The 13,716-nt window shown below is 45.7% G+C and overlaps 1 protein-coding gene across 20 annotated transcripts in view; it reads left to right on the top strand.

Annotated features, from left to right (window-relative positions):
- The window catches only part of EIF4G1 (eukaryotic translation initiation factor 4 gamma 1), a 78,953-nt gene extending 71,940 nt beyond the window's left edge, over positions 1-7,013 (top strand). For all 20 annotated transcript variants that reach the window (XM_081862087.1, XM_081862091.1, XM_081862086.1 and 17 more), the window contains 8 exons: positions 721-893; positions 1,033-1,158; positions 1,255-1,336; positions 2,426-2,524; positions 2,689-2,823; positions 3,922-4,003; positions 4,757-4,897; positions 5,828-7,013. In XM_081862087.1, the coding sequence (XP_081718213.1) occupies positions 721-893; positions 1,033-1,158; positions 1,255-1,336; positions 2,426-2,524; positions 2,689-2,823; positions 3,922-4,003; positions 4,757-4,897; positions 5,828-6,009 (1,020 nt within the window). In that variant the 3' untranslated portion in view covers positions 6,010-7,013. The remainder of the gene's footprint in view (positions 1-720; positions 894-1,032; positions 1,159-1,254; positions 1,337-2,425; positions 2,525-2,688; positions 2,824-3,921; positions 4,004-4,756; positions 4,898-5,827) is intronic.
- Positions 7,014-13,716: the final 6,703 nt, after the last annotated feature.

The raw sequence follows: 13,716 nt of genomic DNA, 5'->3' as shown, positions 1-13,716 counted from the left end.
GCTCAGCTGCTAAGAGTCTTGTATATTGAGCAATTTTCTTAGATAGGAAGCATAGCAGATTAAAGAACTTTCAGGTGGCAAATCATTTGCCTTTTCAATTCCAAAACTGTTTCTGTGACCCACCCACCCCTTGAACTCCTGGAAGCTTACCAGTGGTTCATTGATGCTTGGAGGGCAACATGGATGCACAGCCATGGTGGAGGGGAATGCTGAGCACCGTCCGCTGGGTCTAACAGGCTGCATTGATGCCTCCTGTTAACAGAGAGGCCCCTGGAAGGACCCGTTCAGATTCACAAGTTAAGGGATTGGTTCGTTGGAGGGGGTCAGTCTTGGACCAAGGGAAGCTTGGGTTGAAATTGCTGCTTATCTTGAAGCTCACTGAGCTATCATAGGCTGAGGGTGTTTTACTAGTCCAGCATAGCCCACCGGTAAAGTTAGGGCAGATGGAGAGGGAGAGCTAAGGGCGTAACAATATATCACTGCAACAAGCACGTGCTTAAATCAAAGGAGCAGTATTCTGCATGACATTCTCTTAAGGAGAGCGGCTCCCGTTTTGGGTTGTTGCCCTGAAATATTGCACGAGCTGAAACTCTCTAACAGGTCCTTGGATTCCTCCCTGGAACAGGGTGGGCTTGGGCCAGATCTCACCAGCCCAAGGAGCAGCCTTTGCTATGAGATGTTTGCGCTAAGCTCTTCCCCTTCTCTGCCCGCTTCTTGCAGGAGGCTCAGCAGTGTGTCCAGGAACTGAACTGCCCCTCCCAGCTCTACATCTTTGTGCGGAACGGAATCGAGTCCACGCTGGAGCGGAGCACGATTGCCCGCGAGCACATGGGGCTGCTGCTCTACCACTTGGTCAAAGGAGGCATCCTCTCCAAGGAACAGTACTACAAAGGGTAATGGAGCCCCACTATGAATTTTTTTTTGGGGGGGGGGGGACATGCACAACACAAAGGTGGTCTCTGACAGCTGCGCTATCCAGTCTCGGTCCTTTGCACACACTGACTGCCCCCTCCCTTCCTTTTCTACCCCTAGGCTGCATGAGATCCTGGAGATTGGTGAAGACATGGAGATTGATATCCCGCACATATGGCTGTACCTGGCAGAGATCATAACTCCCATTCTGAGAGAAGGTGGCATCCCTATGGAGGAGCTGTTCAGGTGAGCCGGAACCTCCTTCCTTCCCTCCCCATGGGCTTTCCTCTCTTTTCCAACCCCACCCCCCACCAGTGAATGACCTTCCTGTGGTCTTTTCAGGGAGATTGCCAAGCCTTTGGTACCTATTGGCAAGGCCACGACTCTGCTGCTGGAGATCCTGGGCCTGCTTTGCAAAGGGATGGTAAGTTGCTCTCCTTCATGCCCTGGTTAACCTTGTCCGTTGGTCCCCGGGAGAGTGCATGTTGTGATTGGTGAGCAGCCATAAAATATTATCAGTGCCTTTCTATGCTTGTTTTCCTCTGCTTGTTTACGGAAAAATAAGCTAATTCCGCCTCCCACCCTGATCAGGGGAGCTCAGCTGTGGACTGGAGCAATTGGCTCCTGTCGCCTTGAAGGCAAAGATGCAGAAATTCCCTGGGTCTCTCTGCTCTGGTACGGAGTGATGGAGACACTTTGCCTCTCAGCCAAGCAAAAAGCAGGTGACTGGTGTGCCGGAGCTAAGGGAATTTGCCTCCTCTGTTTCTTCTCCTCTTCACACTTGCTTCCAAATGTGGCCAGAGGAAAACTTGCACATCATGTATTTTTTAGGTGCAAAAAATAGCCACCCACAAGGAGTAGTTTGCTATCACACAAAAAACAAATTCAAAGGTTTGTGGGAATCAAGTAGTTAATTGCAATTAGAGTTCCAACATCAACAAACATTTCAAAATAATAAAAAAGATCCAGGATGACTTTAGATAAGAGGCACCACAAAGCAGCATCTAGCCCTCCTCCTTTGGCTGTGCTTGTTTTAAGTAACTTTTACCCCTTTAATTAGTTCCTTCCTGTTCATTGCTATGTCTATTGACTTGCTGAATCAGGCTTTTGGAAGGAGTGTGTTAATTAGTGGTTTCTTCTTTGCTTGAGGCTGAGAATGGGGGTCTTGCCAGAACCTCCATGCACACTGCCCAGGCTTGCTCCCTTGGGGGGGTCACTTCAGTGCTGCTAATGGAGCAGTTTAGTTTCACCCCTGGAGGCGCACTTGTATTGTTATAATTATGCATCTAGAAAAAAAACATGTATGGCAAGCACTAGGTGGAGGGGTTCTTCTTGTTTTGTGATTTTATATTGTGATTTTACATTGTAACCACCCAGGCACCTGCAGGTATAGGGCGGTATACAAATTTAATAAACAATAATAGCTCCCTATTGAGGGTAAACGTAGTGGTGAAGCCAGGCTTGCAAGTGTCTTGGATGAAATGTTCCTAAGGTGGTCCCTGTTCCCCTGTAGAGCCACAAGAAGGCAGGGACTCTGTGGAGAGAAGGTGGCCTTAGCTGGAAGGAATTCCTGCCCGAGGACCAGGATGTCAATAAGTTCATCACAGAGCAGGTGAGCACAATGAGCTTTGTGGGGGAGGTTGGGGCAGCTCCTGGAGCTGGAAGGGGCTTCAGCTTGGCCCCACAAAGCATCCTCCGCAGAGGCAGCGGGATGCCTGCTTTTGGCATTACCTCTGGCCCTGACTCCCGCCTCCCCGTTTCTCTCCTGCTGCTCAGAAAGTGGAGTACACAATGGGTGACAACTCTGACGCACCCAGCCGCAAGGAGCTCACGTCGGAAGAGCTGTGCAAGCAGCTAGACAAATTATTGAAAGAAAATGCAAATAACCAAAGAATATATGACTGGATTGAGGTGAGTCGGGAAGGGCGAGTGCTGCTGTGCAGAAGAGCATGAGGGGTGGGCCTGGGAGGTACCAGGAGGAGGAGGAGACGACAATTGGAGGGGCAAGTTCTTTCAGCAACTTGGACGGTTTGGAAAAGGGCCCAGACAAATCCATGGTGCACAAGGCTATCGGCGTCTTCTAACCACAGTAGCTGGGGTTTCCCTCTTCTGTTGCAGGCAGTATGCCTCTGCATGTCAGTTATTGGGGAGAGGGCTGCTGCTGCTGTCAGGTCCTGCTTCTGGGCTTCCCACGGGCATCTGATAGGCTATGCTGAGGAAAGGATGTTTGACTAGATGGGCCAGACTCTTCTTAGGTTCTTATAAAGAATCCCTGGAGAAAAGAGGCCTGCCGAGTGGATTCCCATCCCCAACCCCCGCTTTTATTGCATTTTATATCCCACTTTTTTCCTCACAAGTCGCTCAAGGTGGTCTCCCCCCCCCCCATTTAATCCCCACAACAACCCTGTGAGGTGGGTTAGGGTGAGAGGCAGTGATTGGCCTCAGGCCCCCCCAGTGAGCTTCATGGCCAAGTGGAGATTTGAACCCTGGTCTCTCAGCCCCTTAGTCTGACACACTAGCCGCTCTGCCACACTGGAAGTTGCTGCTTCCTGAATTTGGAGTCTTGCTGCCAAGCTACTTCTGACTTGTCTGGAGAGTTGTGCCCCACAGTCATAAAAGTCCATTCCACTTGGGACTTGGACAACAGCTTCTTTGAACTGAGCATGCCATCAGATGCTCTGTGAAGCACACCGTTTTATATTCTTAGGAAGCTTTGCCCCTCTTCCTTCTCCAGCAGTTTGCTCGGAGAATGGGATTGCTGCCTCCCCGTCCCCCTTTTTTGATTAGATGATGGTTGGGGAAATCTGGGTATATCGCTAAACTTCGTGGGGTTGGCTCCCTTGCTGGCACATAGAAGGAGCAGCTTCAGTCAGGTGGGGAAATCTGCAGATGGAGTTCTGTCTCTGTGTGTGGTTGGTATGGGTGTTTTTTAAGTGGATTCCCAGATACTTAGGTTGGCAACTGCAAGCGCTTCCAACCTCTGATCCTTGGCCTCTTCTTTCCCACCAGGCAAACTTGAGTGAGCAGCAAGTCTCGTCCAATATGTTTGTCAGAGCCCTGATGACGTCGGCATGCCATTCCGCTGTTGTCTGTAAGCATTGGTGCCAGCCTGGAGTGGCAGGGACCAGGGTGGGGGTGGCTGCATATTTGTGTGGTGGTTTAGTGGGAAGTGGGTGTCTCTCCTGTGAGCTGCGTCTGGGAGCTGATGTCTCAGATGAGAGCAGAGCCTAAAAATGCCTTTGGCCCACCATTTTAAGTGACCTGCCAAACCAAAAAACAGCCCCACAACATTGCAAGGCTTCTCTAGGAACTCATTTGTGTCACCTGTGTGGAAACACAAAAACGTGGTGAAAATAACTTGTCAAACAGGGAGCAAGCCATGTGTGGTGGGCGTTGTTCAGCTTTCTAGCTCTCATTAGTTGATTACAGTGGATAAATGGGAGCATTGTTTATTACATTCAGGCCTGGTGGTTTGTCTGTTTTTACAGACTCCCAGTCTAGTTTATTTGGGATTTAATCTGTTTTACTTACCTTGTTGTAACCCACCCTGAGGCTTTAGGATTAAGGGCAGGTATACAATCTTCCTTCCTTCCTGCCATCCATTTCCTTATTTGGGGGAGCTTGGTGGCCGCCATTGGGATGCCTGCTGAGGAATGGGACTTGTGGCAAAAGCCAGCTCTCCTTGGGAGTAAACTGCCCTCTAGGATCCGGATGAGGTAACAGGCAGGGGACCAGGAGGCTGTTGTTGGCTGTTTTAGGGGTGCAGTGAGTCTTTGCACAACATCCTTAACTCTGAGCATCCTCCTTCCTTCCCTACCTCCCTCCCCTCTTCCTGCCGCTGCAGTCGAGAATCCTTACCGGATGGACAGTCCCGTGATCAAGAGCCGAGCCAAGCTGCTGCAGAAATACCTGAGCGATGAGAATAAGGAGCTGCAGGCCCTCTATGCTTTACAGGCCCTTGTGGTAAAGCTGGACCAGCCAGCAAGTGAGTGTTTTGCCTGGGAAGGTGACTTCCTAGCCTTGTGCCAAGGGGCTTTTCAGTTCAGGAAAATGGCAGATAAATGGGGGTGGGGGATGACAACACAACAGAAATGTAATATCCACAGTTATCCGAGAAAGATAAATATGGAAAGATTCAGGATAGACAAAGTACTTTGTCACACGGAGCATGGTTAAACTGTAACATTCACTCCCTCTCTGTTGGATTGATTTAGAAAGAGGGTCAGGCAGATTCATGGAGGATCAGCTGTTATCGGTGGCTGATATCAGTGGATAGAGGCATTGCTCTACACAGAGTCAGACCACTGGCTCATCTAACTCTGCCTTCTCTCCACTGGGAGCATCTTGCAGCTCCACAGGGAGATGCCAGGGATAGAGCTCAGAACCTCCTGCATATAACACAGATGCTCTGAGCTTATAGCCGGGATAGCTCAGTCGGTAGAGCATGAGACTCTCAATTTCAGGGTTGTGGGTTCGAGCCCCACATTGAGCAAAAGATTCCTGCATTGTAGGGGGTTGGATTACTCTACAATTCTCTGATTCCCTTGATCATAGATAATAGAACTTGGGCTCAGCCAGTTGCAGCAGTGTTTCCCAAACTTGGGTCTCCAGCTGTTTTTGGACTAAAATTGCCATTATCGCTGCTAGCTAGGGGCAGTGGAATTTGTCGTCCAAAAACAACTGGAGACCCAAGTTTGAGGAGCAGCGAGATGGGGGGCTGGTGAAAGAGTGCTTCCTTGTGCCTCCTGAATAGATCTTGCCTGTAGGAGTAGAGAGGAATCAAAGATATGATGTTGGTCGTAAGACCCTTCTTCCAAGCATCCAGAGGGGCGAGTCGAGTCGGCTGGCGACCTGCATTCCCCCCCCCCCCCCGTGTTATTTGACTCTCCTTCCCCCACCCTCCTGCCGCTTCCAGATCTGCTCCGAATGTTCTTTGATGCCTTGTACGATGAGGACGTGATTAAAGAGGAAGCCTTCTACAAGTGGGAGTCGAGCAAAGACCCGGCCGAACAGCAAGGGAAGGGAGTCGCGCTCAAGTCCGTTACAGCCTTCTACACTTGGCTGCGCGAAGCGGAGGACGAGTCTGACAACAACTGAGCACCCACGTTGTGGGAGGTGGGGCGGATGGACGGACGGAGCCTGCCTGCCTGCTCTGACCCCTCCTCAGAGCCTTGGACTCCCGTGGGGGTGGCAGCGTGGCGGGTTAAGGATACACAGGAACTGGGCGCCGCTCTCCATACCTTCCTCCCACACAGGACTTCTTTCCCCCCACCCCTTATTATTATTTTTTTTTTGGTTGGGATTTTTTTTTTTGTTCTTTTGTTTCTGTTTTAACAGCCTGTATTGGTTTGTGTCTGACGATAATAAATTGATGCTGAAGGAGGCGGTAAGTGTTGCTGCTCCGCTCAGCTCCCGAGGCCAATTGCCCCGGGGCCCACCTGGATGATGATTTTAATGAGCGGAGGCCCCCCCCCCTCGAATCTTTGGCAGGTGCGAAGCACCCAAAACACATGTCTGTGGAAAGGGGTTGGGGGTTGGGAGAGCCTGATGCCTCTGCTGCTCCCCCCTCCCATCTCCCCTTCCTCCTCCTCCTCCTCCTCCTCCCCAGTTATTGCTGAAATATAGAGAGATTATATAAATATATATATAAAATATAAATATAGACTTATTAAATCTTTTGAGGTTTGAGAGGATAGGACTCTGCTGTCCACAAACTTTGCCCTCCTGTTCCCATCTGCCCCCCCCATCCCACTGCCCCCCCTCGCACCCTCGGATCACCGCCTGGAATTAACACAAAAGCCTCTTGACAGATGTTGCTTTTTTAAAATAAAAGGGGGGGGGGATCATTTCAAACATCCGCCTTGCTTGGGAGCTGCTGGAGAGTTGCTGGCAGAGGGAATAATATGGGGGGTGGGTGGTGTGTTTGCAGCTCTTCAGTTTTGAGGTGGGGGGAGGCTTCCTTCTTTGGGAGGGCCCTCCCACGTCCCCTCCCCCCCCCCACGCCCACACTGAGGCCACGGTTTTGCGACCTGCTTCGCCTGCGATGGATGGTTAGAAGGAGGTGCTCTTGTGATTGAGAGAGAGCGAGAAAGAAAACAAAACGAAAACGCGAAAGCGAAAATGAAAATGAAACGAGGATTCGGAATTATCGGTCACATGAATTTGTAAATACTTTTTTCTTTTCTTTTTCTTTTTTTCTTTATGGAGTATTTAATTGAAGATTCAAAAAAGCATCTTTTCACCGTAAACTGGAAATAAAAAAAAGAACATTGCTTAAAAAAGGTGACGTGTTGGCTGCTGTCGCGTCCCTGCCTCCCGCCTCGGCAGGTCTTGTCGGGAGATCGAGAGAACCCAGGGTTCCTGTGCCCCTGCTCCTACCTGACCCTATGGAAAAGGGGCAGGGAGGTTTCCTTAGCAGAAAACATGTGCTCTGGGGAAAGGGGGGGGGAGAGGTTATTGCGAGGAGAGGGTGTTTCAAACATTGGTGAAGGGCTAATTCAAATGGAGTGAGCTTTGGGTGAAGTGTGTAAACAGGCTCTCCAGGGTTTGTTGCCTTGCGGGCTTTGTAAAATGCAGGAAATTTTATTTGGAGGAGGAGAGTGGACAAAAGGCAGTCTGAGGTCTTGGAGAGCCCATAGAAAATAAACCTGTGTCTCTCTCCCCCCCCCCCCCCGAAGATGTTGGACTACAACTCCTAATCATTGGTCAGGCTGCTTGGGCTGATGGGAGTTGGGAGCCTTTAACAGCTGGATGCATTTGTCTGGTGGCAGAGTGTGGCCCAGTGGCAGAATTCTTGCCTAGGGTTCACCTTAACTTCCCCAGGAGTGAATTTGAATCTTTAATTCAGCGTTTGGAATTTCTCAAGATGATTTTTAAGCATGGGCAGTGTTAGCAGGCTTTGCTGCGGGTGGAACGGTCAGGATTCGTGGACTCCTTGAGGTGCTGGAGGAGATGGGGAAGGGCAGAGCATCATGACATTGTTCTTGTGACTGAGCCCTCGTGGTTTTCCACACTGAGGCAGAAACTTTGCATGAACTGAGATTCCCAAGAAGCCAAACGTTGTCACTCGCAGGGTTCCCTGCTCTACAGTTCTCCAGGGCTGGAATGGGGGAGACAGCAGAACAGCTGCTTCCTCCTGCAACTTCCATCTCTTCTCTTGAAACGGTGGTGTTGGGGGCATTGTGGATCTTCTTTGCAAATGTTGAACCTCTGTGTGTCCCAAAGCGATGCCTGTTGTTTTCACCTTCCGTGCTGGAGGGTGTATCATGAACGGAGTGTCCCACTTGCTCCAGGCGTCGCCACCCCCTCTTCTGGGCAAAAGGCGGGTTTCTGCACTTTGTCCTGGTAGATAAGATTTTTAAAGTGCGTATGAGCAAGAACTGCCAGAGTCAGGAACTTTACCAAGTAAACCCTTTACTCAGCAAATGAGGATTATTTTTGCCCTGCATGACTTCTGGTACCTAAATTAAAAATTCTTGTTAACCCTTCTCCAGAAATCTGGTGGGATGTAGAATTATCTGGCACCCTTAATATCACCAGATGGTGAGCTGATCTGCTCACAAGACACTACACCATTGTAGAATTCTGGAGAGTAGCATCTCAAGACTGCAGAATATGGAGAAAAGAGAGCAAGAACATCTAACATAACAAGAAATATGTACCACTTAATTAAAACCTCTAAGCAGTATACATAATACCGTACAATATATTTATTTATTGATAACAAAATAATATTGTGGCACACGAAGACTAATGTATATGTCAGGATACTTTCCAGTTAAGGATGATGCCCAATGACATGGGATGTGGTCCATGAAAACTTATGCGATATATATATATATATATATATATATGTGTGTGTGTGTGTGTGTGTGTGTGTGTGTATTCTACTAAAAAACAACCTGGAAGCAGTAAACTAGCACAGTGTTTCCAGCATGACCACTACATTGAGCCCAGTTTAACCAGGGATGGGATCAAGGAGGGATTTCCATGGGCTGTAGACTTCTAGCTCATTCGAGCTACCCAGGAAGGGGACAAAACAAGAAATGGCAGAAAGTGGAACAGGTTTGCCCACTGACTCGGAAGTAAAAATGAAACAGCTGTAGAAGGATGTTCCTCCACAAGGAAATACTGGGGGCCTTTTTTTTTGTTCAGGAAGAAAAGAGGAAACAGGCTGACCAGAGTTGTCCTATGAAGCTGATTGTGGTGGGCTGGGAGGAGAGTAAAGGTAAAGGACCCCTGGATGGTTAGGTCCAGTTAAAGGCGACTATGGGGTTGTGGCGCTCCTCTTGCTTTCAGGCCGAAGGAGCCGGCGTTTGTCCACAGCTTTCCGGATCATGTGGCCAGCAGGACTTTTTTTTTTAATAATAATTTTTATTAAATTTTTAAACAATAAACAACAACATACATAAAAATATGTTCTTTTTCATTAACCACATTTCATTCTCATCTTTGGACTTCCTCACATCTCTTGTTCCTGCACTCTAAACACATAAATTTTTCTAGCAAATTATTTACTTAGTTCAATTTATATTATATAATTGTCCAATATTGAATCTCAAATTTTAGAATTTAAATAACTCTTATTCTTTAAAAGTTAATTCTAGGATATTTTTTATCCAAAATTTGTCTTATATTTCAATTACATTTAAATTTATATTCCTTACTAATTTATTGGAGCCATATTGTTACGAATCTTACATCTTTCTTAACATTCGTACAATTTACAGTATTTTTGTAAATAGTCCTTAAATTTCTTCCACTCCTCCTCCACCAGTTCCTCTCCGAGGTCTCGGATTCTGCCCGTCATTTCTGCCAGTTCCATATAGTCCATCAGCTGCATCTGCCATTCTTCCAGTGTGGGCAAATCTTGGGTTTTCCAGCCTTTAGCGATGAGTATCCTTGCTGCTGTTGTGGCATACATAAAAAAAGTTCGGTCCTTCTTTTGCACACTCTGGCCGACAATGCCCAAAAGGAAGGCCTCTGGTTTCTTAGGGAAGGTATACTTAAATACCTTTTTCAGCTCATTATATATCATTTCCCAGAAGGTCTTCACTCTAGGACAGGACCACCAGAGGTGAAAGAATGTTCCTTCAGCTTCTTTACACTTCCAACATTTGTTATCAGACAAATGGTATATCTTTGCAAGCTTGACTGGGGTCATGTACCACCTGTATATCATTTTCATAATATTTTCTTTCAAGGCATTACATGCCGTAAACTTCATACCGGTGGTCCATAACTTTTCCCAGTCAGCAAACATAATGTTATGCCCTATGTCCTGTGCCCATTTTATCATAGCCGTTTTAACCGTTTCATCCTGTGTATTCTATTTTAGCAGCAAGTTATACATTCTTGAAAGTGTCTTAGAGCTGGATTCTAACAGTTCTGTTTCTAACTTTGATTTTTCCACCTGGAATCCTATCTTTTTATCCAACTTAAAAACTTCTTTAATCTGAGCATAATGTAACCAATCTCGCACTTTATCTTTTATTTTCTCCATACTCTGCAGCTTCCAATTATCTCCATCTTTTTCTATTATTTCCCAATATTTCGGCCATTTGGCCTCCATATTGAGTCTTTTCGGGGCCTTAGCCTCCATTGGTGATAGCCACCTTGGGGTCTTGTTTTCCAATAAGTCTTTATATTTTATCCAGACATTGAACAATGCTTTTCTGACAACATGATTCTTAAAGGCCTTATGTATTTTAACCTTGTCGTACCACAAATATGCATGCCATCCAAAAGCATTGTTAAATCCTTCCAAATCTAAAACATCCGTGTTTTCAAGAAGCAGCCAGTCCTTCAACCAGCAGAAAGCTGCTGATTCGTAATACAGCTTTAAGTCTGGCAGGGCAAAGCCCCCTCTTTCTTTAGCATCAGTTAATATCTTAAACTTAATTCTGGGCTTTTTGCCCTGCCAGACAAATTTAGAAATATCTCTCTGCCACCTCTCAAAACACCCCATTTTGTCCACAAAACAAAAACAGCATTTTTGGCAATACATTCATCTTAATAGCAGCAATGCGTCCTGACAAGGAAAGCTTCAATCTTGACCAAATTTCTAGATCCCTTTTAATTTCAGACCAACATTTTTCATAATTATCTTTAAATAAGTTCATGTTCTTGGCTGTTATGTTTACCCCTAGGTATTTTACTTTCTTAACCACATTTAATTCTGTCTCTTTCTGAAACCTTTCTGATTCTGAAGGGGTCAAGTTTTTTCCCAAAACCTTAGTTTTTTGCTTATTAAGTTTGAATCCCGCCACCCGACCAAACTCCTGGATCAGTTGCAGTGCCCTTTTGGTACTAGGCTCTGGCTCCTGTAAGGTCAATACTAGGTCATCTGCAAATGCTTTAAGTTTATACTGTTTCGCTCCGACCTGAATGCCCTCCACCAACCGGTCTCCTCTAATCATATTTAAGAGCACTTCCAGGACCGATATAAATAGCAAAGGGGAGATAGGACAACCTTGTCGTGTTCCTTTTTCAATATTAAACTCTTCCGTTACCACATTGTTCACTATCAGTTTTGCCTTCTGTTCCGAATAAATTGCCTCTATCCCATTCTGAAACCCCCGCCCCACTCCCATTCCTTCCAAATTTTTCTTCATAAACTTCCAAGAAATGTTATCAAAGGCCTTCTCCGCATCTATAAATATCAGAACTGCTTTTGTGTTGATATTTGTCTGCAGGAGTTCCAAAATGTCAATAATGTTTCTTGTGTTTGCAAACAAATGTCTACCTGGGAGAAAGCCTGCCTGGTCCTTGTGAATCACTTCATTTAACACTTTTTTAAGTCTGCTTGCTAAAATGTCTGCAAATATTTTGTAATCCACATTCAGGAGGGAGATGGGGCGGTAATTTTTAAGTTGTGTCTTTTCGGTTTCTAGTTTGGGTATCAACGTGATGAAAGCCTCTCTCCACGACTCTGGTGCCTTCTTCCCTTCCATAATTTCATTACAAACCTCCATTAGTGGGTATATCAAATAGTCTTTCAATGTCTTGTAATACTTGGAGGTAAGACCATCTGGCCCTGGAGATTTGCCCAATTGCATGTTCTGGATGGCTTCTTCCATCTCTTGTTGTGTTATTTTGTAGTTCAGGATAGTTCTATTACGCAATGACAATCTTGGTAAACCATTCTTCTTTAAGAATTGTTCTATCTCCGATTCGTCTTGCGGCCCTTGTGTATATAGTTGCTTGAAATATCTCTGGAAGCACTTTCTGATCTCCACTGGGTTCTGAATGTTTTTTCCTTCAATTTCTAAATTTGTTACCGTATTCAATTTTTGTCTCTTTTTCAGCTGCCATGCTAGCAGCTTTCCACATTTATTTGCTGATTCAAAGGATCTCTGTTTCATTAACTTAACTTTCCATTCCACTTCCTGGTTCATCAATTTTGCATATTGCGCTTGATAGAGTTTGATTTCTCTTAAAATCTCCTTTGATTTTGGTCTGGATCTTAACTTCCTCTCACCTTCTTTAATTTTCTCCAAAATCTTATCTTTTTTCTCATTCTGTGCTTTTTTCTTTATAGTGTTCTGTTGTATCAGAAACCCTCTCATGACCGCCTTACTCGCGTCCCAGACAGTTCTTTTTTCCACCGTAGTGTTCAGATTAATCTCAAAATAGTCCTTCAAAGCCTTTGGGGCCTTTTTAATAATCTCCTGATCTCTAAACAAGTTGTCATTCATCCTCCATCTAAAGGAGCCGGTTGGGGCTAGTCTCATGTCCATCTTCACAGCGCTATGGTCGGAGCAGGTCTTTGGGCAGATTTCCACTTTTTTTATCTTGGGTGCCAGGCCTCTAGTTGTCCATATTTGGTCGATTCTTGTCCATGTCAGTTGGGCTTCAGAGAAGAAAGTTCCCTCTCTTCCTAGGGGGTTCTTTGTTCTCCAGATATCGATCAAGTCCATGTTGTCAGTAAATTCAAAGAATGTTTTAGGTAGTCTGCCTTCTTTTGTTACATTTTGACTATGTGACTTATCCATGTTGGTTGATACCACCCCATTTATATCTCCCATCATAATGATGTTATCATAGTTCAGATAGTCCAGCATTATCTCATGCAACTTCTTGTAAAATTCCGATTTTCCGTCGTTTGGCGCATAAATTCCTAATATCAAAAACTTTTCTCCTTGGTTCTGAATCTCAATTGCCAGGATTCTTCCTTGTTCATCTTTAAATAAAAATTTTGGTGACAGGCTCTCTTTTGCATATATCACCACACCTCTTTTCTTAACTCGATCCGAGGAAATAAATTCTTGGCCTAATCTTTTATTTATTAACACTTTTCTATGAAGCCTAGTCACATGTGTTTCTTGCAGACAAATAATGTCCAATTGTTCTTTTTTCAAAATGTGAAATATCCTTCTCCTTTTCTCCGGGATGTTGGCGCCATTTATGTTCCAACTCAGAAGTTGCAGAGACATCCTGGATATATCTGTTATTGTCCTGGTGGTGGTATCTTTTTGTCCTCGTCTTCAGACCCCAAGGGTGTAGGTATAGATGCAGGCGATGGTCCAGCCCCAGAAGGTTCTTCAATCCCTTTCTGAAGGTCCTCTCCGTAGATATTCAAAAATTTGTCTCTGTCTTCAGCTGTTTTAATTTTCACCTTCTTCCCCCTGAACGTGAAAGAAAGTCCTTGTGGAAATTCCCACCTAAAGATAATTGAGTTACTCCTCAACAGCCTTGTTAGTTCAAGGTAGGTTGATCTAAGGTCCAGAAGTTGTCTAGGAATGTCCTTGTAAATCTCTGCTCTTTTGTCCGAAATTTCCAGTGACTTTCCGTAATGTAGTCCTA

Source organism: Podarcis erhardii (genome assembly GCF_964252035.2).
Source record: "Podarcis erhardii genome assembly, chromosome: 5".
Classification (NCBI taxonomy): domain Eukaryota; kingdom Metazoa; phylum Chordata; class Lepidosauria; order Squamata; family Lacertidae; genus Podarcis; species Podarcis erhardii.
Note: the sequence above shows the minus strand (reverse complement) of the source record. Positions and strands in the feature narration are given on the sequence as shown.